We start from the raw sequence: 26,466 nt of genomic DNA, 5'->3' as shown, positions 1-26,466 counted from the left end.
ATCCAAGGCAGCCAGTTAATATGAAAATAATAATCCAAAGTAATAGCAATCCAAGTAAATACAGATTTCAGAGGACATTTTCTCACATTAGAGAAAGAGCAGAACTTTACATTGCTCCTTAGATTACACTGAGGGCTATTTCAGTTTATGTATTCCAAAAAGACAAACATAGTCATGTGATTCACATTCTTTTCACAAGAACCCCCTCCTACTTCTACACCATGCGTAGGAAATAAAACCATTTGCTCTAAAGAAAAACCCCAAACCCCAAACTATATCTAAAACATCAGAAGCTAGCAGAAGGTTTCTTTGACAGTGCTCAGTGTGCAAGCTTCCTCTGGAAGAAGCTAGTCTGATTCTGAGAATAAAATGGCTTCTCTACCTAAACACAGACACATTTCATTAAATTCTAAAGAAAAATACATACAGTAAGCCACATACTGGTTTATCCTTTCTTTCTACAACTGTAGTGGACTGTGGCCCCAGATTCATAAACTCGAAACAATGGAGGAATGACATTATGTTATTCTAACCTGACTTTCAAGAGCTGGCAGTGTTATAATACCTTCATCATACCTCTGAATCCTGTTGTTGCTAAACTGTAAGCTCTCAGCAATGATTTTCTGCTTTGGTTTAGAAACTTCAAGAGAGCAAGAGTCACATAGCACTCCTAGGTAAAATAGTTCTGTAATTTATTTTAAGAAGCATCTAAATACTTTTGTTGAATTCAACATAACATTAACTCAAGAAGATTTAGAGTGTGAATGTCAATATGAATATTACAAAAGCAGGTTTGTATCACTTCAATTAAACTAATAGTCCTGTACATGTTCTTCTGAGGCAGGACAGGTGGACAATAAATACAAACACATACATGAATACTTTGATTGTCTTTTGGAGGCAAACACTGAAGGAGAATGTGTGTTTGCTTGTAAAAGCTGAACCTCACTTCCTGTTTGCAAGAAAGAAGGTGGAAAAAAAAAGACTGGAGGGATTTGAGATTAACAACAACTATAAAGACAGGTCCATGCTGCCAGGTTCAAAACAAGAGGATCCATCTTCTGCCAACATAACTTGATTTCCTGCTGGGTAAAGGAGAGGAGAGTGTTCCTAGAAGCAACAGAACCAGGTAAGCCTTATCTTTTAAACTTGTAAGCATAGGAGCAGTAGAACCACACTATGGTAGATTCAGTTTTCTAAAAAGGTGGCTCAGGGTGCTAAACCTTCATTAATTAAGGCATTTGTTTTATAATGTGCTGTGGGCCTTCTTATTTTACAATGTGCTGTTTCCCTTCTGAAATATGAAGTTGATATCTTACAAAGCAATTATTTGTGCACTAATTAATTGCAGTTTAAGGAATCTTTTTCAGAGAATTAATCCTGTATTAAATGCTCACACAGGTGGAAGCATTTTTAATGCTAACTTAACATTCATCAGTCTCTTAATGAGTTTCTTTTTCTAAGGACCATTAGTACAAAATATTATTTATATTGACGTTTAATTGGAAGGGGGGAGGAAAGGCAGTTTTACGTAATCTTTAACAAATTTGCAGACAAAAACAAGAGGAAAGAAAGGGAAGAAACTATTTTGTGCTCCAGATTGTCACCATAAATCTGGTAGCAATTAATCTGCCTCTGTGGATAACACATTGATACCACAGATGGCATGTCCAGCTAGATGGTATCTATGTTCCTCACCTCATGGTCCTTTTCAGTACAAAACCCTGGTAGAAGTATTCTATCTCACTGTTATCCCTTGTGATGGATTATCTAAAGAAAATATATTAGAGCTAGGAGGAACAAAACATAGTACTTCTGCTACCTATTCTTATGTTGTTAATAGGACAAATATCCAACATGAATTGTTAAATCTGGCTCCACTCCCTACAGGATCATATCCACTCCTTTGAGTTGCAATAAAAGGAATAGCAGAAATTCACCCAGGAAAGATTAGAATGCTTTGGAGGATTTTGGTTTTTTTGGGTTGGGCTTTTTTTTAGCTTGTTTTCCCTCACAGCACTCCAATGACAATATAATGAACCCTGTAAAGAGAAAATCTAAGAACAAATAACAAAAACTCTATTTATTCCCATGTTTCTGTTGGTGGAGAAAGTTGTCAATAGACTTTTAAAGAGAAAAAGCACAAATAACTACGTATTTAGAAGGTCTTTTGTTTGTCTATATTTGTGGTGTGAATTTAGTACATGCAGTTTATAACACTGGAAAATATACTAAGAGGTTGTGAGTAACCCATCCCTGAAGTCAGAAAAGTAAAAACATTATCCAAATGAAGTAACTTACCTAAGACAGACGTTCTACTTGGATGCTACTCCAAGTTTAACCTGGTTTTCAAAGATAAATGGAAGAACAGCAGCATAAGAATGTGTCAGTAATATTAGAGAGAGTCTGATATTAATCAAAATCCTGTCATCTTTATAATTATAAAATATATTATTTCTCCACCCATGCATCCCAAAGTCTTCTAACAATATAACAAGAATTGTTGTCCCTCTCATGAAACCTTGGGTATGTAATGAACTTCTTCCTTTCAGGGAGTAGCACATTACTTTAAGAAGACTTCAATATTATTTCTTGTAACAAACTACTACCACCCTTAAGTCCTATCACAGACAGACTGTCCCAGAAAACCCCAATGGAATTTGAGCTTATTGTTTTAGAATCATAGTGTCCTATTCCCAAGCAGCGATTATTCCATATGACTTTTTTCAAAAGATACAACATTCTTTTTTTTAAATATTCAGTTTGACAGCTTGAATGAGAATGCCCCTGAATACAGTATCACAGGTTCTTTGGACTAATTTTATGTTACGTAAAAAAAAATCATTATAGTTTTGCTCCATTTGAGAATAGATGACTTGCATGAGAATTAAAATAAGAGAATAGAACAAAAGAAAACATTTCAAAATGGAATATAATCAGTCCAATAGAATTGTTGTTTATTTCTCACTCACCATCTACAGTCTCCCTATCTTATTTTTGTCTTTAGCACAACCTGTTAACTGTGAGGGGTTGCATCTGCTATTGTACATTTAGGGAGAGCGGTGTAGTTATCCGTGGAGACAAATTGTTCTTCACGCAGTTGGTCAGCTTTCCTTCTAATGCTGCTGTTGTCAAAGTAGTTAATATTGAAATAATGAAGTTAAAAATGTAAGCAGCATATCGGAAACACCTATAAGAACAAGTAGACATAGGAATGATCGGGGAGTTGCATATCTGTAAAGCTAGGATATAAAATTGGATTTTCTCATGTTTTAAATCTGGGTGGCTTGAAACTAATGTTAGAATGAATGTGGATGTCACAGAAGAGCACCAGTACATCTCCAATCAAGGTGCTTACTATGGTTTTACAGGCTAAGTAAAAACGGCTGTTGTTTCTCCCATATAAGTAGTGTTGTCTGACAAACAAATAGCTAGCATTGCAAAAACAAACAAAAAAAAAATAGAATGAAGTCACACATATGTTTGTATACATTCTACTGAAACACAAGCAGATGTTTAAGTCAGTGTTATAGAAAATAAATTTAAAAATAAACTAAGTAGTGTTCATCCAGAAAGAAATTTAAATGTTCTTTTCTTAATCTACCCACACCCATGAAATTTCCTAAATCATGCTTAAAAACTGTAGATTGTAAAATTTAAAACATTGGTACATTTTATGAGAAATCCAAGTTTCATATATTTTTTTTCCTAGAGTGTTTTTTAAATTCTTGAGAAGTAGGATGGCTCAAATACTATAGAATTTAAACTTGAAAATTAAAAAGAAAATAATTTTATCCAACCATTGCTATTTTCCAGATAATAATTTCAATTTAAATCAAAAACTGAAACATTAAAAAAATACTTGCCAACAAAAGTGGGCCAGGTAAGGGCTGAAAATAGACAAATTGAAACTAAGAATTTTCCTTCTACTCTGGAAACACCAGGCAAAAATTGGATTCCTGAATCAGAGAAATAAATGGCAACATTCTATAAGAAGAAAAAGGAACAATGTTAGATCATAACTGTCCTTTCAGCACCTGCTCACTCTTTTTGTTCTAGTGAATCTCAGTGTTGTGGCTTGTGGAATGGGCTGCCCAGGCTGGAGTCAGTGTCCCTGAGGTGTTTCAGGAAAGAAGGGCCGTGGCACTGGGTGCCATGGTGCAGCTGGCAAGGTGTTGTTCAGTTACAGGCTGGACTCGATGATCTCAGAGGACTTTTCCAACGTGGTTGATGCTGTCATTCCATCACAGTTACATGTGCTTCCCTTCTTGTAGGCCACAATACTGCTTCTGCTTCCTGGCAAAAATGTGTGTAGGGAAAAAAAATATGAAATGAACATGAGAAGAATGGAAACCAATCACATCAGAAAAATAAAAAGACAGGAGAAGAATGAGAGGATTCTGATTATTTAGGTACAACAGTGAAACTTGAAGTTTCTTGTCCTGGGAAGACTTGTAGTTTTGGACAGGTTGCACGGGATGCAATATTGAGTGACTAATTGCACAGTAACCAGGTTCCAAAGACTGATCATTCTTGATGCCCCCTGATAACATCTTCTCAGTGTAGGATCTCCCATTCTTTTAATTCCTTCCCTGAAAAATTGGAATGATGTATAGCTGCTCCATGGGGATATTGTCTCTCCTCATAAATGTCTGTGTCTCACTGCATAGAAGTGCCTTTCAACATGAAAAGCAGTATTGCAGTGATAAAGAACTCCCAAGCACATTTGGGAGAACTCAAGTAGTAGAAAGGGAGGGAAACAGGATGTTTAGTTTAAAAAGAAGAATAAATGGTCACTAAAAGTACCACGTGCAAAAAAAAGTTAAAAGTCTGTCAGAAGATTACAGCTTATTTGCTTTGCTTTGTTCATTTTAAAAGAGTGTTCTGATCAGGAAAGAATCCTGCATCCCAGAAGCCCAGGTGATTTGTGATTTTTTACTACCAGGGCTTATCTTATCTTGTTTTGTCATTATAAGAACACCTGGGGGACTGGAGTACAACAAAACAAAAAGAGCTTTGGCAACACCAGCACAATGAGGGGGCAAAACCTGTAAGAAGGTTTTGGGCTGGAGCCTGATCAGTCAAGGAACAAAGCTCTGTTTTCTCAGCAGGAGCAAATGCATTGCCACCCTCCCCCTGGCCAGCAACATGGAAAAGTGCATTCCTGTCCTCCTTTCACTTGGCTTCACTTCAAGTGCATTAAGGATCAGTATCGTCCAGTCCAGCTCCGTGACTGCTCTGCTCCGGCTACACGTTTCTTTTCATGCACTATTAGTGGTCATTAGTTTTGGGCACCAGGCTTTATTTCAAACACTCTACATCTCAGAGAACATGAAATATGCCTCTGAGGAAAGTTAAGAATAAAGCTGCAAGCGTCTTTCACTCATTTATTTGGCTCAGAGTTTCCTCTGGCACGGAAGGCTTTCCCAGGCCATTCATAGCAACGCTGATAATTTTGGCCACTAGACAACCAAAAATAGGCTATTTTATTCAGCATGGTTTGTGAGGGAAATTTTTATAAGCAAGGTAAACCAAAGAATTCATTAAATGAAAAATCAGATTTTATGCAGGGGGGTTCTTTCCTGTCTTTCTTATTGCAAGTTTAGAGCAAAAGAAGACTTTGTTCAGATAAGTGGAGTCACCTTTTACCAAGTGATTTTCCAGGAGCTGTTTGAACTTTGCCCTGGGGCTTCACTGGCTCCCAGCTGATGCTTATCCTTTATCATCAAATTCTCTGGTTTCTCAGGCAAGAAAATAAGAACAAGTAAGTGGTTTTAATAGCTGGAAGACAATGCAAGAAAACATAACCAAATTTTTACTTTTTTTCCAGGGATTGTTAAAACGTTACAGTCTTAGCTTATTCTGAGACACATCCAGCAAATTTGTTTTGAATAAATTCAGAACTACTTTCATGAACTCCAGAATTTAGCTAGGAATTTACTTAATTTACTGCAAATACTAACTTAAAGACAACTGCAAAAAGAATTTCAAAGCTATCCAGTAAAATGGCTTTTTTCTTTTTTAATTTCTGAATTTTACTGCATCTTACAGGCAAACCAACAGCTTAATCTTTGGCTGAATTCCTATGAAACAGTATTTCTACTAACAGTTTATTAAAGTTGCTTTCTTAATATTTAGCATCTGGTTTTGATATTAATTATTTAGCTTGTATAGCAATAGCTGTCAGAGAGTAAACAGCAAAATAGCAGCTTTGATTACAGAAAGCAAAAACCAGCCAAGCACGAAGAACACAGTAATATTGTTAGACAACACAAATAGTAAATTTTCTTTCAGTTACAGGAATGGACTGCCATTTTTCTGTCTGGGGAGTTTTGGCCTTCCTGAGTTTGGCTCTGCTTGTTTCAGTGACACTGAATATTGTACACTGTATGAAAAAGAAGCAATGTAAGTAATGTCTCTTTGTAACGAATGGAATTTCAATGTTTAAAGACATCCCTGCTCAGAGCTATCAAGTCAACAAATTGATTCTTCTGAATCTTAAAGTTATATTTTGGCAAGAATGATTTTACCAGAGAGGATTTATCTTTTAAAAATTTTTAGGACAGTCAGGTATCATTACAAAATGATTGCTAACTGCCCAATCCACTGCTAAAAACAGCTATCCAAATCCCTTCTCTGAAGACAAATCAGCAAAACAAGAAGAATTTAGTTCTGACTAAATTTTTATTTTTAAAGTCTATTTTTAATACCTGCAATTTCCTTTCCTAGGAAGGATACTTTTCCTATAACTGATTATTTATATTTCCATTTTAAAAATATTTTAAGTAGATAGAAAATACATTTGAGAAAATTTTCTCCTCCCCAGATTCCTGAATGCTCATTTGAATTTCTGATTTCATACAGATTTTATGCCTTATCAGTGTATTTTGGAAAAACATTCTAATTGCTTTTCATAATAGGATTCTAACGTATTTCTTAAACCAGTGTGTCTCTCATGGCTGCAGTCATACTCTGGTTTTGGTTAAAATTAACTTCTACTTTTTGACAGATTGTGCCAGTGCAACTGGACTTATGCATGTGATTCTTTGGTTAGGGAGTTGTACAATCCTCACCATTCCCTTTACACAGGGAAAACTGCCCGTGCTGCACACGTGGGGTGGGCAGGCAAACACTGGTGACTTCAACAAGGCTAAATACACCCGTGTATATAAAATCTACATAAACAGAAGGCCCAGGCTTATAAACTGCCCTCACCAAGTATTAGAGAGTCAGATCTTCAGAGGATATTAAGAGAGTTGCTGGAGTCTTTTGGGATGGGTGTCAGTTGAGCTTTTTGGTTTGTGTTTTAGGGCTAGTAGGCAGGTATCTCTGAGGAAGAATCACAATCATTTACTAAACCAATCTGACCAAGATTTAGGTTAGAGTGGCTGATAATGCATTAGTCATTGAGTTGGAGCTTACTGTGGTAAATTCCGGGGTCCTGGAGCAGAGTTTAGGAAATCAGGCACTCCTGAATTATTCATCAAGCTCTAGCATGAAATTTCTTTGTAGCCATTGCCTCTCTGCTTCAGTTTCTTCATCTGTGTGGATCACAGGATCTCTTTTTCAGCCATACCAGAACGAGTGAAATAAATAAACCCATCACTTTGTAATATTAACACGATTCACCAGAGAAAATCTGAGAGAAAAAAATGAGAGAGAAGGAGAATGTGGAAGAAATAAAGAATGAATCACATGTGTTACGTTTTTTGAGTACTGTAAACTAATGTAGACTTTGTAGGCACAGCACAGCGCCATAACACAAATATTTCTTGTATTTGACAAAATATTTGAGAAAAGTAGAGGGACAAATGAAGATCCTGACAGCCAGAGCTTTCAACTGTATTCTCTAAAACAAAACCAAAACCATGCCTGTTGAGACTGAAGTGTTCTAAAATAACGTTTCATTTTCTCTTAAGTTTTTTTTTTTTTTTTTTTTAATCCAGCTAAAATACTTAAAGGCTATGAAGAGAACGATCCAAGGTAAGTTGTACAAAAAAGTTTTTTCTGGCAAGGGTAAAATATGCAGTAAATAATGACAGATGGCTTCAGAGGGATGGCATAGAGGAAAATTCAATATCTCATGCAGTCTGCCTGGAAATGTTGGTCGTGGAAAAAAAATTCAAAAAACCTAGGGAAAAAATATTCACATGTGAGATACATCCTCCAGTAATTTTATCAACAATTAAATAATTGCATGCTAATACTATAATTTTATCTGAAAGTGAAAGATATTGAGTTAAACCACCTTTACCTATCACTTAAAAGTCAATAATTCCATAATAATTCAAAAGAACTCTCAGCTCTCACAAAGCAGTGACTAATTATAGTCTGATAGTTAATACTTGTGGAGTGATAATTTACATGTATTTACACTTCATAACCATCTTTTACACATAGCATCCAAAAGCAATAAAAAAGTGAGTTTACAGCTGTAGGATATCTCATGATCCATTACACAAATCTGTTTCAAGTCTCTCTCTCTTATGCCACACAGAAAAAAACCCCAAATCAAGCCCAAACTTTAGAAAACAGAGATGGATAGAGTCGCATCTCAACCCATATATAAAAGGCCCTTCAAACAAAAATACAAAAGCCTGCACCTCTTACTCAAAACCAATTCTCAATTACAAATTTTCTTGAAATTGGCAAGTCTATATTTGTCTATTACTGCCTGTTCAGATGAAAAATACCACTGAATGTGGTGTTAGAGCACAACTTCACCCCCTGGAGATGCAATATAGGGGTGCAGTAGAAAGGTTACACAGTGCTTCCCACTAACAATTCCCATTTTACAAGTCCACTTAAAAACATTTTCAACTAACACCAGGTAATGAAACACAACATATAATTAAAAATGCAAACTTGAACTTGGCTTTGGTCTTCTCTGAGTTGACAGAAGTATTTCAAGTATTGAATCAAGACGGGACCTTTTAAGAACATTGTCCCAAAAGACACATATGGTGCGTTAGTTTGTATTGCAGTGGTATCAGAGGACATGAATTGGGTTCCTTTCAGTGATCATTAATATTTCTTACCCTACCTCAAACAGTAGCTTAATAGCCTTGAGATTTGCTTTGTGCTTAATGAAGTTACAGGAAAGGAGAGTTCAATTCTGGGCTAGGTAAAAATCTCTCCTGAGAATACCCACACTGACATTTCTGCCCTCTCGTATATATTTGATTTTGTTTATAAGATAACAAACGATCTGCATAAAACATTTACTAAAATATAGTATTGGGGTGCTAAATGAAGCATATTCTGTGAATTAAAAGTATTTTTTCATTCCCCTGGTAGCTATGATGGCTATCACACAGAAGATTATCCAGTTTATGGCAATCTCAATCAAGATATTTTAGGTAAGCTTTATTTTAGGAACATGTGTCTATTCAGTGGCTATAAAAGTGTATGATTAAAATGACTGACTGACATATTTTGCATTTCTCAAATGGCAAACTTGAGAATCTACATATTTTCAACTATTGATATAATTGAAATTATTTAAAGATACTTGGCATAGAAATGCAAACCTTCATACTATTTATGAGAACAGACCTCCTACTGAATTTGATTTTTTACAGTCCATATGTTCCTGTTCAGCCAAGTATCTCAAAACAAAGAACTTGTCTAAATGTAAAGCTACACTAACTGAAACAGCAGCTTGATCCACACCTATCAGAGCAATCTAAACCACATATTACTCATGGTCCAAGGTCAGTGCTCCCACAGAAGCAGGCAGAAACAAACACAGATGAGCTCTCTGCTGTGGCTATCCACACATCACCAGCGACACCAACAAATGTGCTGAAGCCCAGCAGCTGAATGGTGGTCAGACAGCTTGGCTCTGCTTTACTGTGCTCAAATTAACAATCCTTGGCACAGACACCACCTTAAAGGCTGTAACATCATGTAATTGCACTGAGAGCTGGATGTGCAGGGGGTTTCAAAGCCCTTATAGAGTTAAAGCAGTATTTAAGTAACGAGAACAACTTTTTCTGCAAGCCTTAATTGGAGCTAAGCAAAACTAAAGCACTTGAACTGCAGGGAAAAAAAAAAGCTCGAACAAACCCAACTTTTTCATACACAGTCTGCATAAATTGAATCAAGTCAACGCTCAAATGCAGTGACATTGTAAAAGTCTGAAAACTGTAAGGAAGTAATCTGTTTTACTGGTGGCTAAAATGAGATATAACATGAAAAAATAACTGGAACCAAATTTACAGAAAACTGAAGTAGACTCAGTTTTCTGTAAAACTGAATTTAATCACCAGCTGCTGCAACTCACAACCTCTTTCTCAGTCAAAGAAAAGGCTGCCTGTGCTGAAAAATTCATCAGTATGTGGCTACCTCTTAATTGCAAGAAGTCTTCCCACCACTCTAAAATGACACCCATATAAGTAAATAATGAGAAACCTCTCCTTCATATGAACACAAAATTGTTTTCATTTTCACAGTATGTGTCTGAATTTCTTAGCTATTTACCTCTCTATAATTAGAGGGAGAGGACTATGTGTGATTTCAAAACAAACACAAACATCCTACCAAAGCAAACTGGGGGGAGTTGAGAGCATTAATTTAATTTAATGTTAGAGCATTCTCTAACAGAGAGAATCTGTTGGTCTGATCATTTAAGGCTCACTAGCATGTCTTAATAAAAAGATTTTTCTACTTTGATAAATTACAGAAGAATGTTGTTACGAGCAGATGAAGTCCCAGCCTCAAAGAACAGTTAACCAGCTACAGGTATCTTTAATTTTAGTTATAGATTTATGAATTAGAGTAACATGGTCTGTCTCAGAGTTCCTTTATTTATCCTCTAAGAGTATATAACAAAAATCTTCAGTCTCACAAAAGTTACCATGCATTAGTATCTCAGTTCATCAAAGTATTTCAGTACAAATTTGACCCTCCAATCTGAGTCCTTAATAAGGAAGCATAATTATAGGCTGTTCAGATCCATGCAATACAGCATAATAAAGCTCAGCCACAGGCATGCAGATCACATGGAATTAAATTTGCATCCATGGCCATGGCTAATGTAAAGAATTAATTTTATTTGGCTTAGTTATCAACCAAGTGAAAACACAAGCTGCATCACATGATACTCATGAGTTTGACTGGCTCTCTCCTGTCCACTGCAAAATCTATATGCCCTAACCAGGGAAGGATTGTTTTCTATTGATTTGTACTTTGTTGAGATACCTGTATGCCTGAAAGCATGAAAGCTTCAAATGAAATTTGCCTGTAATTGAAGCATTCCTAGCATCAGTTTCCTGAGTTGATTGCCACATATTTCATAGGGATGGATTTTCAGACTCTCTCACAGGGTATTTCCAGCAGGTAAAGAACAACCTTTTAAATCTAGACATTTCAAAGTCAATAGTCATTGATGGTTTGGCTTGAAAAGCACAAAAAACAGGGGAAAGACACAAAAAGCATACATTTTGCACTGGAAATGAGATCATATATATAGACAAGAATCATCCATCTTTGGATTTCTGCACAAACAAAGCCTGTTAATAACTGGATTCAAACTAAAACATAAAGTAAGAAGAAAACCAGATCAAATAATGTCTTGCATCCCAAAGAACCTGGACTTATTACATGAGCTTCCCTCTCTCCCACAGAGAATCTTTCCAATGATATCTTGATGAATTTTTCCATATTGCCACTATCAGTAATTTACCATTAGCTTATATTGATCTGTTTTCCATTCTCCCACAGTTTAATAATTTGTACTTTTAATGAGTTATTTTACAGCTAGTTTAGGCAAATTTCAGGCAGGATTATGATTAGAGCATAGACATAGTTGAAGACTTAGATACGAATTTAAAGCAAGGATAACTACTGAACATTAAAGTGAATTTTCTTTCAGGTGGAGTCTGCCAGTCAGATGTGTTATGCCTCACTTGATCACAGTGTCAAGGGAAAATGCAAAAAACCAAGGAGAAAGAAAGATCCTTCATTAGAGGAAGATGAAGGAGAAAGATCATCTAACACCATGGTGGCCTCCAAAGTTAGCATTTACCTCAATAGTGAGCAGCTGGCTGCCGAAAACACGGCGAAAGTAGAAGCCATTCATGATGATCCTGTCAGATTAATGGGCTTGATTCATAATACAAAGGGGGAGAACCGAATATGTAGTGAACCGATTATGTAACCATAAAGTAAGATTTGCTTTTTCATTCTGGAGGATCAATGACTGATCAAATATTCCAGAAAGCTGACATACTAAACCGTGGTATGAAATGAGTAACTTAAGTGTTCCAAACTGTCTGCCAAGCACATTTATAGACTAAGCAAGACATAGGTCCAGACTGCCACTCAGATGGATCTGCCCTTCTGAAGACAATCTGAAAGAGTTGCAGAAGCTGGTAGCTCAGCATTCATGTGATTCCAGTAAGAACTGATCCCATTTTAAACAATCATCAGCTTTCAAGCAGTCCTAAAAGACCCCCTTGTTGTCTATACAGCTCTAGCAGAGTACAACTATTCCATATTAACTTCAATACTTTTGAAATGAGATTGTGTTTCATACTTGCACACTTGGTGATTAGTTGTTTTACCAAGAACTGATCTGCTGTTACACACTGTGAATTTTCTGACTGTGACTGGTCTATGGCAATGACTGGAGAATAATTTAACAGCTGATTTAAAGTAGTAATTGTACATTTCACAAGACTTAGCAGTATCTTTGAGTATCTTTAGTTTCCTCTAACAGTACTAGAATACATCTCAACTCCTCTACTAGTGCAATATTGAATACAGCTGTATTCAAGGGTCCACAAAAATTATCACACCATCTGTAACAATAAATCTAGGAAGTATTTCTTCCAATATCCCATGTTATGTTTGCATTCCTATTGGGTTTTCCATTGCCATCCTTAAATATTTTACAAAAACAGAAAGAGCTTTTTATTTCCCCAAACTCTTCACTTACTGTATGTACATTTATTTGAAGACTAAACTCTTTAAATGTAAGTTTTATAGAGTGGATATCTATTTTTATATTCTGGGAGTCATTAAGTAGTTGCAGCAGGAAACAAGCTGATGTAATGTGTCTGCCTCTAGGTGTCAGACACTTCTGCCTTCTCAAAAAACCAGGACATTTGAGCCTTTAAAATCCAAAGAGCAGTGCCAAGGAACTTGAAACTCTGAAGCACAGAGCCCTAAAACTGGTCCTGAAAGAGACAGACCTGGAAAACAAAAGGCACATAGTACAGAGTCAACATCTTCTAACAGTAGAAATGGATGGACACATCAAGGGATGATATAAATTCATGGAAAAAAAAACCAAAAAAAACCCAAAAAAAACACCAAAAAAACCCCAAACAATGGTTAAATTAAACTTGTCATTTCAATCTGGTAACTAATTTAATGGAAATGAGGTATCCATTTCTCTCATTGAGTGTACATGTAACATTAAGTTCACTTAATGGGATTTAAGTATATTTAGTTTAACCTCTCTATTCTCAATTTTCATTGTTTAGTCCAGCTATATGTTTATGCTAATTTTCATCAGCTGCTTTCCCCTGCAACATAGTTTGTTCAAAGAGCATTTTTGTAAATATTCTCCATATATATCTATACACACTTCCTTTCATCATTTAATCACTGCCTCCAATAAATTATTGATTGTGGCTCTCAGGATGATCTTTAATAGCCTATCAACTGTTTCCAAGGCATTTGTAATGCTGCCACATTCAAATTCAGCTTTATTCTTTTGGCTCTTTACCCTCCATCTGCTTAAATAAGCAATCAAACAACCTAATTTTTTTTTAAAACAAGCTTTGGGGTAGTTTTCAAATGACTACTGAATCCTTACATAAAAAAGCATGTTCAATATTGTGCCATCTTCAAGACATTAGAGAAAGACCTACATAAACTATCATATACTAGTTAAATTATTTACATATAAAGCAAGTTTCAACTAATTACAACACAAGAAGAGGTGCTAGGTTTTAGGTTTACACTGTCTCAGTAAGCTCATCTGTTTTTCCACTATTCCTTAAAAAAATTTTTATAGCAAAGAGAAGCACTGTAAAGCTTTTTTTTATTAACGGTAAGCTTAGCATTCAAGTACCAGTTCAATGGAACAGTAAAGAATAAGTAAACAAGAGGAAATATGGTGGAAAAAGCAATACTCTTTGGAAGGGTAGAAGAATGGAACTCAAAACATGAGATCAGGTAGCACCACTGACATCTTTATAAGCTGAGGCAGATGTATTTCAGCAGTAATTTAGCATTTGATAATCACTGCAGATGTACCTGGCTAAACATACCTGGTCTAGCAGCTGTTAGTATCATTAGGAGAAACAACAGACTTTTGCTTGTATCAAGAGTCTGCTGGCTCACATGGTGTAGGAAGATCAACTCTAAAAATAGAAACTCTTATTCCCTTTTTTGCTACTGCTAGCACCCAAAACATGGCATTGGTATGATCTTATCTTCCAACACTTAAAGGTCTTCCAAGAACAACCTCTTTAAACTATTTCAAAGTAATCTTCATTAAGATAATTTTGCTATGTTGAATAAACCAACTTATCTTCCTTACCTGTCTGAGCTGCATTGAAGTTGCTGTGTAGAAGTCATACCTAGATTCAGAACAGGTCCAAACCACAATTCCAGCTGACTTCTAAATTACTTTAGAACAGAAAACAATGAATTACGTAATCTCTCAATACTAGTGTATCAAGAAATACTGCGAAATAATTACCTCAACAAATCCAAGAGGAAGATACTTCATAAAATATATTCCCTACAATGCATCTGTGTCTGGAAAAGGAAGAAAAAAGAGCCTCAAGAGCATTTCTAAAAGAGAGTATTTTGCTGCTGTCACGGAAAGACACGTAATATCCAAATTATGAAGAACGGAAAGTGTGTGCAGAAGTTCGTAGTGCAGAGAAAACCTCACTAGAGGTGGCTTCTTGTCCTATTCAAGAACAATACTTAAGATAACAAGATTTTGGTTTTAAGAGCTAAAATCAACCCCTCCTGTGTGTCTGGAAATAAAGCCAAAGAAAACAAGTATCTTCCTATTCTGAAGCTCAGAAAGCTAACAAGGGGCACTGCTGATAAAACAGCAAGTACCTGATCTGACACCACTAACACAACACCCTTGCCAAGAAAGGACACAGCAGTGAAAACCTGTGGGACCCTCATACCTCATTCTCATGGATTTGCTCGTGCAGGTATACAAACCCCTCCGGAGAATTCACGTAAGTGAAATAAAATGTTGAAGGCAGGTATTTGTTCACAACAGTTTTTTATTTAGAACACAAACTGTGTCAGGTACAACTTTGTCAAAACAGAGAATGCAATTATCAAACCTACTAAACAGTATAAACTTTTATTGAACGATCAACTCTGGAAAATTTTAACATTAACATTGCATAGAAAACTTAAGTCATAGCATATAGCAGTGATTTTTGGGTCTGTACTGATGCATCCAAAAAGCAGGAATAGGCAGCAGTTTAGGTAAATGAGCTTGTTCCTTATTATTAATACAATAAGAACCAAAGCTTATCAGCAAATAAAAACAATACAGATTACATTCTGTTATTACAAATATTGTCAAATAAAAAAATCCAACTTAGCCATAAATTGAGTAAGAAGTGCCCTGTTAAAAGGGAAGAACCCCTCCCTGAAGATTTGAACTATAAGGAAGTATAAACCAGAAGTAGTTGTGTATTGCTTACATCCTTGATTTTTGGAAGCAACAACATTGAATAAAACCCAACCTATATAAAACTTTTTAACTGTAACAGTGCATTAATGCTTCTTGGTGAGCTTTAACCAGGGAGTCATCCAAAGGATTCCTACAATTGGTCTTTCCTATCAGTGTAGCTTAGTTTTCTGTATACCCTAAGGAAAAAAAAAACAAAACCACTGTTTAGATGATGGAGCAAATTACACAAAAATACGGTATTTGCTGAAACTCCAGTGAACAGGATGAAAATGAAACAAATTGACAAAGCAAGGTATCTGAACATCTTGACTGTGAACAGCAGCAGTGCTCCTTGTCCTGCTTTCCTATGTGCTTTCAGATGGAGAGGAAGCTTTTCATGCTATGTCATTTTAATGCCTCAGTAGTGCTACTAGATCAATCTAAGTTATGTATATCTATTAAACTTTGAGATGCAATCTTGGAATGTATTCACAACTAGTTAAAAGCTATAGACACAAGTGAGAACACCTTGCATATTACTTAAGAAACTGCTTGAATTTTCTCTCCTATTTTAAACTAATTTGGTTTACATCTGACAATTTATAGCAGTAAAGCTGTAGGACAGTGTTCACACAGAGCTGTTAGGAACATTAGTTATGAACACTTATGTTATTAGTTATGAACATTTCCTTTTCAGAAATCTCTTTCATAATCATCTTCTAGATAAAGGCAATCTGGTTCCAGATAGAAATACATTATTTCTTTTCTTTTCACAAGCATTCCTTACAAAATAGAGCATTTTCCCACATGGCTTAGGCATTAAACATCTGAGGGATCTGAAGCCATTAAAAAACTTCACTGCAGGGAACCATAGAAAGCTAAAAATATCACATCACAGGCCTCAGGAAGCTTTCCAGCTAACAGTCCATTTTGGCTACAAATCAGCAAACATGTCTTTGTCTAATTAAAGAAGAAAGAAATAGATTTTATTCCAGATGACTTGGAAGAAAACTCTGAAATTTTGATTTCTCTACTTATAGGCATTAAAGAGAGAAAACCCATTTCCCTTCAAACAATAACTAATCTTACAGGAATGGTTGTTTTGTATGGGGACACAGAATAATGTAGTGAGGAAGAACAAAAGGAAATCCAAAAAGTGAGAAGAACTTTGCTCCGTTAAATGGGCATACTCAACATTGCAAAAACATCCTTGCATAGCATCAGCTTGTCTCCAATCTTTCATTATATAAGAAATAATCAAAATATAATCTTTATCAATATTGTATGTATTTGTAATACAAGCCTCTAAATTTCAATTCCATCTTTGCTTAAACTGAAACTTTTTTTACATCATTAAACTTCTTTTCTCGTTAAATTCTCCATACAAGTAGTTTAAAAAATGCTTTCAGCCTTCCTTTGAACATCTAATTCAAACATTGTCAGTAAATGTTGATATCAGCCATATGATGATCTCAAGCATAGTGAAAATACTTCTTGACTGAGCTTGGGAAGCAGCATAATGTCTGGTGACAAATTACACTTATGCCAAAAAAGCATGTAAAATATGTTTTAGTAAATAAAATCAGGAATTTTTTAGAGGGATTTAATGATTTTAAAATCCTTAGAATATTAAATGTTTGTAATTAAAAATCGAAGCGATCTGAAGCTTTATAATCCTTTAAAAGTTACTATTTTCTATGAAAACCAGACATTTTAGGCCATTATTCAGGGAACTGAAAGAGTGTCCTGCTTCCAGAGATCTAAATACACTGCCAGTGGTGTTCATAGCAGGAGGAGAGGATCTCTGATATGTTCCAAACAGAGCCACCACCGTGCAGGTAATGATGCCAAACTGCACAGAGGCCAACTTTTGCAAGTCCTTTTAAATAACAATGTGCTGCACTCCTCTCTGAGAGGACTTGTCAGCTTAAACACAGAGCCACAATAAAAACAATTCCATAGCATATATAAAATAATAAATGACACTGTAAAGAACAGCAGATAAGGATTACAGTAGGCATTCAGTAAGGTCATCTTACTGTCTCATGCTCAGCAGCTCTCCTTGCTGGAGTCTGGCTAATTTTGACCACAGACACTTGCCTCTTAGTGTTCAAGTCTGCAGGTGTGATTAGCTTGGGCTCTCCCACACTCATTTTCATTCTACACGTATGCATGTCACCTCCATATCTTTAATAGAGGCGTAGAGGAGTAAGAATTCATTTTGAAATCTCTTTTAAAAAGAGGCTATTATTACCTTTGGTGACACTTGCTCACATTTCTCAGAGAGCTGCAATTCTCTATTGCCCCAGGCCATCCAGAGTGTGCACCTGCAGTCCCAGATTCTGCTGATTAGAAACAGTGGATGAAAAGGGCAAGAACAATGTTGAGGAGCATGAACATTACAGAATGTTGTTTAAACTTTAGCCTATTTAAACATTGAAAGTACTTCAATGGGCAAATTTCCTTAAGAAAATACTCTTGCGCAAATTAATAAAGTGTCTGAAATTAACCTTGCAGGGAAGTGCCAGGAATACCAAGAAAACGTTGATCTGAGGAATCATGACATGCAGAACCCTGAAAATAAAACATATAACATTCATTAAAAAATACACAATTTCACAGCTTACCTCAGAAAAAATGACTGTGAACTTGGAAATAGGTGTCTGATTTAAATCAACAAGTTTAATGATTCCTGTGAAACCCTATAAAGATGAATTTGTTTGTTTCACCTTCTTAGTCTATAAAATTAATGTCATTATTTCAGAAGGACAACACCATAACTGAGTTACTATTTGAGATCATTTTTTCCAGCAACATTGTCTATTAAAATGGAGTAAAACCTTTAATTTAGATCCATTTCAAATGTATTAAATATAGAGAGCTTATCACATGGATCCAGGAGACCTGATATCCCCAAGCCCCCAGAGCTGTAAAACATCCCTACTGACCAAAAAGCACCAGAAGTATGCTATCCCTAGTTAAAACAGCTTGCAGCTCTAATCCATTCTTAAGCCCTTCTCCAAATATCTACAAGTGCACAATTTTTTTCCCGCAAGGTCCTTAAATACCTGACAATGACGGTTGTGATCAGCAAAAAAGCTGGGGTTGCTACAGTTGAACGTGCTCAAAAAACCCAGGCCACCTGTCTGAAGATTACCCTCTTTACTGTGGGAAATCTCCTGATATTTGCTTGAGGAAAAACAATGTTCTGGTATAAATTTCAGTCGCTTTACTGGTGAACAAGGAAGATGGTATTGAAAATTTCCCACTCTTTTAACACTGGAAATTGAAGAATATCTTTGGACAGGAGAGTTAACAAGGGCATTTACAGTTTGAGGCATCTTTATTTCTTCGTATTTCCTGAAATTTGAAGTTGTCTGAAGCCCAGGAGATTTTGGAACAGGCTTCCCACACAGTTTCTCAAATTCTACATCACACCGTTTAGGGAACCTCTCAGAAACACTTAGATTACTCTTCACTAATACTCCTTTCTCTTCAAGGTTCTGTGACTTTAACAGAGGGCTTGTCAATGACAAAGGCTTTAGGTATTCTCCAGAAATCACTCTGTAGTAGAGTTCGTCAAATGCAGCATCTATTTCTTTGTCCGTCTTTGAAGAACTCTGCTTCCATGAGGAAAATGACTCTTTGGGCTGGAAAGAAGTTATTTTTTGAGGATATACGAACACCTTTGATGATCTTGCAGGAGAACAATTTGTGGTAGGTATGGAATTGTTTCTATTACCATGGGAACTGCAAGCAGATGAACACAACTCTGAGGTACCAAAAAAGAAGTCAGTTTTCTGAGTCTTACTCTCTTTTACAAGATGAAACGCATCTGAACTAGCAGCAGATGTTCTAAAACTGGGTTCTGAGAAATGTTTGTAAGTAAATGTTTCACCTTCTGTGTATTCTGAATTCTTTGGTGAGGCAGTAGCCTGTAATTTATTTTCAACTAGAAATGTCTCTCCTATTCTATCCATAACATCAGGAAAAGCAGTATGTTTGCAGATTTCTTGGCTTTTTCCAGATGCCAAATGTTGTTCTGAACTTGAGCCAGAGTAGTGCACTATTTTGATTTCATTTGTATCAGCACATGCATAAGGCACCAGACCAGATGAATTACTAACGGGGCAACTGTCACAACAGAATTCTCTGCTCTCATTCCCATAAGTTGGAATTTGGTTGTCTTTACTTCTAGAGCTACACATGCTGTGAAATCTTTTCTTTAGTTTATATTTACAGGGTCTGAACCCTCTCATTTTGTCTACAGTGACATTGAGCTTTGGTCTTCTAGAATGCCGTCTCTTGGACCATAAGTCTCCAAACATGTACTTCAACACTTTTCTCAGAGAATGCTGTGCCATGAGCTTTGTAAATATCTCTACCATTGCTGGATACAAGCTTGAAAGAGTTGGACTGCTCAAGGACCATTCCTCATCTCCAAAAATACTACCACATGAAGTCGTGCTCAGTTCTGGACAAGCTTGATGCCTGGGTGAGGCTATGGTATTTGATGAAATGGGAAAAGCAGAATGTTGTAACTGTGGATATCTGGATGAAGAACATTCATTTGAAAATTCTAGCTTCTTTCTGCAAACAGCAGCTTGATTGCCTATTCAAAAAAAACCCAAAACCAAACCAAAAACTACAATGAGTCAAAAAGCAAAACAGAAGACAGGAAAAAAAATCCAAACCTATTAAGACACTTCCAATGATATACTATATAACTTAAAATCAACTGCATATGATTCAGATAGCCTTACTGATTGTTACAAAAAAAATTAATACACTTCCTAACCATAGGGATTCACATATTAGACAGGAAAAAAAATCAAATTAATTGGAAAAACACACTATTCAAAGTAGCATAATATGCAGATATTCTCTGCAGAGAAAGACTTCTTTGCCATTTTGTGACTCCCAATCAGAAGTACACAGCCTTATCCAAAAGGTTTTGTAACTTATTTGCTGTGTTCCTAGAAAGTTTGTACTTGGCTAGTACAAGTGCAGCTTTTGCTTTCATAAATGATGATTAAAATAATGGTTTCTGTAGCTGTTAAGCCTAAAATATTTACACTAAAACTCTTAGGCTTGCACCAACACTGGAAACCTTCTGAGCAAAGTTATCGTGCAAGTACCACTTTGACTACAAGTCGCCAGCAGACTGAAAGCCACTGTATTACATTGTTTGAGTTTAAAACAAACAGAACTAAAAACCACCACTTTCAGTGAGCTAAATACTGCCGAACTTAGTAATTATGCATATTTATTCCCGAGGCTGCATAAGAACAGTAGGATTTATGTACTCAAGTTATTAGCTTTCTGTTTTCCAAATACATTTTACCATACGAAAAATCATGCCTAACTGTCCTTTGAAATCCAGGCTATTGAAATTTTCAGCTAAAAAAATAATGCCTCTGGTTACAATAAATAAAATAGTTCTCCAAATGAATTATAATAAAAGCATACAGATATACAAATATATTTGACCAACAGACAAAAGTCTTAATTGTACCAAGCAGTTCTTGCCCCGGCAATGTTGAACGATGACTTTTTGATGAACTTGGAGTTGTTATCTGAAAAACAAAGAAAGTAAAAAACTATCTAACGTTCTGAGTTTTTTGCATGTTAAAGATATCATCAAAACCTTACGTGTGGCTTCCTTGCCTCTTGCTGTTCTGGGTCATGTACAGTTATGGTCTTTATAGGCTCAGCCAAGTTCAGGCAAAGCAGAAAACATTTAGTCTGAGACTTCAGTAGCAAGTTTTAGGAGTTACTAGTTGATTCTTGGAAAGCTAGTCATGTTTTTTTCAACTTATATATTATATGTCATGTATTAATCCCTACTCCAAATATAAGAATTTATCCATGGATATATATATATATCTACACACACACACACCCCTGAATAATCTAGACATCTCTGGCAGCTCCAGTAGAAAAGAGAAGCTGTATCCTGACACTTCACCTCTGATCTTCCTCGCCCCCCAAATCAAAACAAAGCTAATTCTTTCTTTTGTCCTCTACGAAGGTCAATTTTAGGAAAATTGACAGCTCAAAGATCAACCGGCACATCAGGGTTCCAAGAACTAAGTATCAAAGTAAAAAAAAAAGGGAATATACATTTATAAAACATTTGCTGTGTTTCTCACATATCACAGCTGTCAAAGTGCCAAGATCCACACAGACATTCAGCAGAAGAAGAATGGGAGACCCACAGAAAAGTTGTGTTGGAATTCACTTAACTGCTACCCAGTTAAAGAGCTTTTATTTTATTCTAACTAGCTCGTCACTTAGAATAGGAGGAATAATAGGAGAAATATCTTACCGTTATCCATTTGGGAATATTTCTCTCATCACCTTGTAATATCACATCCACTGGAATTCTTTTTTTCTTTAGGATTTGTCCATCACCTCCATTCAGATTCTTAGAGGAAAATAAAATGATTAAAACACATAGAAATTATTGGCACAGGCAACTCCAAACGGATTATTCGGATTTACTGCAAACTAGTATTCTTCAGATCAAGATACGCAACCTGCATAATTTGATTTCTCAGTTTATGAGACCTATTTCTCAGTTTATATACACCTAAATGTATACATTTTAGGCAAAAATTCCGCCCCCCCCCCAAAAACACGCCCCACAAATCCCAAGAAAGAACTACATGTGAAGATATATAAAAAGGGATAATTAACAAGAATACTCAGGGAAGAGCACACACTGCCTTAAAGATCCTCTGATAAAAACCAACAAACAAACCACACAAATAAAGAAAAGAGAAAAAAAGAAAAATGCTTACAAAGCTCGAATAATTACAGCTGCAAATCTCTAAGTGTATTCTTAGCACCCCGTGAGAGCTCATATACAAACTAAGGTCTACTCTGCAACAACCCTCAGTGTAAAGCCTAAGAGAATTTTGTACAAAAAGGCAATTAATTAGTCAAACTGTCACTTTCTGAAGCAGGTTGCGTTAGCTGTTGCCAGAGAGAAGACAACAGCAAAATTATGTCTATCATATTTACCTTTAATTCCCAATACTTTTCACCCTTATAGACAAGTGTACCTTCACCATGAACCAATCTAAATGTGCCAACATCATCACACAAAATGGAAGACATGAAGAAGAAAGAAGAACCTAGGACCACGCTCTGAATCTTCCATCTTGTCTTCATGACCCTCCTGTACCTAATTTCTATAATCTATACTTCATCCTGTAAATACACTATTCACATCCTAGAACTTTTCATTTCTTCATACACAGATGTTTCATCTCTAGATGGATCAAAGTCAAGCCACCAGACACTTCTGGCAACATTCTAAGATATCTGAGCCGCCCAAGGGTTCTCTCGGTGACTCTGGACATCCAGAGTGATGTGTTGAGTTCTGTTTGCACTAAAAGTACCTTCTTTGCAACTTGACTCATGACTTGCCTTATACACAAAAACATGCATGGCACTATAATTAAGAGGACAATGAGAAGTATCAAAACCTGAAACTCTGTCTTCAAAAGCTCTCTCCATAAAGGAGAAAGGTTAAAAAACTTCACCACATCATCAATCTAAGATTCTGTGATTTTGCTGAGTTTTTTTATGCTATCCTCTATTTTTTGTATATTTTCATGAATTGACTTTGAGTGATCAGAGAGATTCATACAGCACATTCTTTCAAATTCTTGACATCTATGACTATGAACTAGCGACAGATAATCAATTGCTGCTCTGTTCTGTAGAGTTGTCTGTCTTATACTGTCCATGTCTTGCAATACGTCACTCACTGCAAGAGAGACTGATTGAGCATGTTTGCTCAGCCAACAACTCATGTGGTCTAATTGAGTTAAGGTCACCTCTGATGCTGTCTGAGGTGAGAAAATTGCTGTCGCAATTCTCCTTGCTTTGTCCCAAGTGTACACTTCATCGTCGCAATTTGCATCATAGTGTTTTAAAGATCTTTTTTCTCTATGTTTTTGTTCTTTCTGCCACTTCGAATCTGGTGATAATGAAATTTTTCTAATGCTGCATGGACTTCCCTTGGCATTTGAAGGAATGCCGTGCCAAATTCTATCTCCTCAAATCAAAAAGAATTCTTTCGGCAAATGCGCTGGAACTTGGAGTGACCCTCTGGTTGTCGTCGTAGTGTTTCTGCACTAAGCCGATGCATTTCTACAAAACTCTTGATTTGGAGTGAAGTTGATGGTATTGTTTGTTTTTCTCGCATTTAAAATTTCAAACTCCATGCACATGTCCATTGTCATGGATCTGAAACTCTTCAATTCTTGAGGTTCAGTAGAAATCACAGGAAGAAGATGTGTCCAAGCACACCAGTCATTTACAGGATCTTTAACGATCTGCGAAATCTCAATTGTAGTGTGCTTTGGAATCGGCCATTTGCTCACTGGCAACTCAATCATGCATGCTGAGAATGGTTTTCTTGGTCTGGAATGTGTCAGGTAGATGTTATCTAAATTTGCTGCTTGGACTAAAACCTCTGAAACGTTTCTCTTTGGCTGATCAATGGGTAAATTTGCCTTGCTGTTCACAGCGATTGACAATGAAATTGAACACATGTGCATTGTGAAGCGTATAACTTCACATTTGTGAACAAACATTACTATCTTTTCATTCAAAATCCTAAAAAAAAAATCTCTCAAAGTTTTTATTTTTATTGTTCAGTTTCTTCTGAGTTGTTTTTCGCAGTCTGAATCTCCTCCTCTGTTTGAGTGCTCGTCTCTCTGCTTCTGGGATTAGTGTTCTTTGGTCTTTGCGTTTGGAATGGTTTCACGTCCTGCGCCGACACTTACTTTGGACTTTGCTCTGTGGAAACACAAGCGAAACCCTTGCTCCAAGTGATTAGTTTGAAGGGACCTTCTATTTGTCCTGACTCTGAGTTTCTGATCAAAACCAGAGGATTCTCTCTTAGTTTTGCCTGTGAACTGTTTGAGAAATGTCTCAGGATTGGGTTCTGAAGATGAACTATTTAGAAAATTCAACACATACAATGCTTTATTTAATTTCATGTGTGGCATCGCTTCTGGTCTCCTCTTTTTTGCCTGTCTAGCAAAGATTTTAAAGTATGATGTGTTCTCTCAATGGTTGTCTGACTTGTGGGTGAATACAGAATACTAAATGTGTGTTTGACACCCCATCTTTTTAGGAATTTGTTAAGCACTCTGCCTGTATATGTTGGATCATTATCTGTTTTTATTTCTTGAGGCACGCCTAATGACGCGAATGCTTGCAGAAAATGTCGACAAGCATGATTTGTTGTTTCCTCTGCATGCACTGAAGCAAAGACTGCTCCTGAAAATGTATCTACTGAAACATGAACACTTTTGAGCTTCCCAAATGATGGATACTTTGTGACACCTGCTTGCCACAGCTGAAGACTTTGCAGTCCTCGCGGATTGACTGCTCCTGTGGAAGCTGGTGGCTGTACAAGTTGACAATTTGGATAAGCACTAATGATTTCTTTCGCCTGAGTTTTTGTGAGACTAAAAGATTTCATCAGCACTTGTGTATTCTGATGAAAAAATGTATGACTTAACTTTGCTTGTTTAAAAATGTCTGGAAGTGTTTGTGAAATGGGTATTGTCAATCTGTCCGCTTGAACATTCCCTTCTGCTAAAAACTCTGGAAGCATTGTGTGAGCTCTAATGTGTGTGATAAAATACTCGTGCTCCTTACTTTCTAACAATGTTTTCATGCCTCCTAGATATGAATATAAATCTTCATCGCTGGTCTCTTTCAAAAGTGAACCCTCCAATCGTCTGACCACACCCACAATGTATGTGGAATCTGTGATTAAGTTCAGAGGTTCCTTGAACAATTTGAATGATCGAAGAACTGCTGCCAATTCCACAATCTGTGGAGAGCTTTGAACCATCTTTATATTTGATTTCCATTCTCCTGTCCTTGAGTTCCTCTATGTGATTACTGACTTGTGTGTCTTTCTTGAACCATCATTGAGCACTGTGATCTCGTCTAGAGGTTCTTCACTTATTCTTGGCTTTGCTCTGTAATATATTTGTTACTGCAACAGTCTGTGTTGCGGAAAATGAACTGTGCAAGCCCCTGGAAAAGCCAACAATGCAATTAACAAGTCTTTTGATTTTTGCATCGCTCAATCAAGGTGATTTTTTTTTCAAAGGTAGATGAACGATTGAAAATTTCTGCCTTGTTATTGTCAGCAATCTTGTTCTTCCTTTGATGATGATCTGTGTTGTCATTTCTAGATCTGTAAGAATTGTTTTTGGAGGCCTATATGGTAGAAAAATTTACTCTATGATTATGAGAGAGTCTCTTTGAGATGGATTCTATTGAAAGATCAAACCATGGAACTGTGTTTTCTTTCCCAACACTGCTAACTCAAAAGGCAATGATTCAACGAACTGATGTGCTTGTCGTTTTTGAATGGCATCTGTGATTTTCTCCAATTCTTTTTTTGTCTCTCATGTGAGTGTCCTGGGAGATAGAATGTCTGTGTCTCTTCTTAAGAGATTGAGCAACGATGGAATGTCGCTGTTTGTGATTCCTAAAATTGATTTCATCCAGTTGATCTCTTCTAGAAGTTGTGGTAGATCATGCAGATTGTTGACTTTTGTGTTGATTTCTACGTTTTGAGGTCTTACCGTTCTCTCTGAGATCTTCCACCTTAGGTATTTCCAAGGTGCGATTTCTTGAATTTTTGAAACACTGATTTCCAAACTTGCTTTTTGTACCTCAGCAATCACACAGTCATGAGTCTTTTGCAGCTCTTGTTGCGTTGATGCTGTAATGAGCAAATCATCCATATAATGAAT

The 26,466-nt window shown here is 36.3% G+C and overlaps 2 protein-coding genes across 2 annotated transcripts; one reads left to right on the top strand and one right to left on the bottom strand.

Moving 5' to 3' along the window:
• Nucleotides 1-1,053: 1,053 nt before the first annotated feature.
• LOC121345478 (T-cell receptor-associated transmembrane adapter 1) lies at nt 1,054-12,160 on the top strand. Its single transcript, XM_041422465.1, has 6 exons — nt 1,054-1,129; nt 6,295-6,405; nt 7,947-7,983; nt 9,298-9,359; nt 10,685-10,743; nt 11,876-12,160. The coding sequence occupies exons 2-6, from the start codon at nt 6,303-6,305 to the stop codon at nt 12,158-12,160; spliced, it is 546 nt and encodes a 181-aa protein (XP_041278399.1). The 5' UTR covers nt 1,054-1,129; nt 6,295-6,302.
• Nucleotides 12,161-15,307: 3,147 nt separating this feature from the next.
• LOC121345413 lies at nt 15,308-24,078 on the bottom strand. Its single transcript, XM_041422262.1, is given in 8 exon segments — nt 15,308-15,827; nt 15,829-15,864; nt 17,922-18,009; nt 18,178-18,241; nt 18,736-20,279; nt 21,183-21,243; nt 21,996-22,094; nt 24,001-24,078. Coding segments are annotated over 8 exon segments (2,043 nt in total). The 3' UTR covers nt 15,308-15,754.
• Nucleotides 24,079-26,466: the final 2,388 nt, after the last annotated feature.

The sequence above is a fragment of the Onychostruthus taczanowskii genome, unplaced genomic scaffold, assembly GCF_017590055.1.
Source record: "Onychostruthus taczanowskii isolate IOZ18803 unplaced genomic scaffold, ASM1759005v1 scaffold73, whole genome shotgun sequence".
Classification (NCBI taxonomy): domain Eukaryota; kingdom Metazoa; phylum Chordata; class Aves; order Passeriformes; family Passeridae; genus Onychostruthus; species Onychostruthus taczanowskii.
The sequence above is the reverse complement of the archived record's forward strand: the minus strand, read 5'-3'. Positions and strand labels throughout refer to the sequence as shown.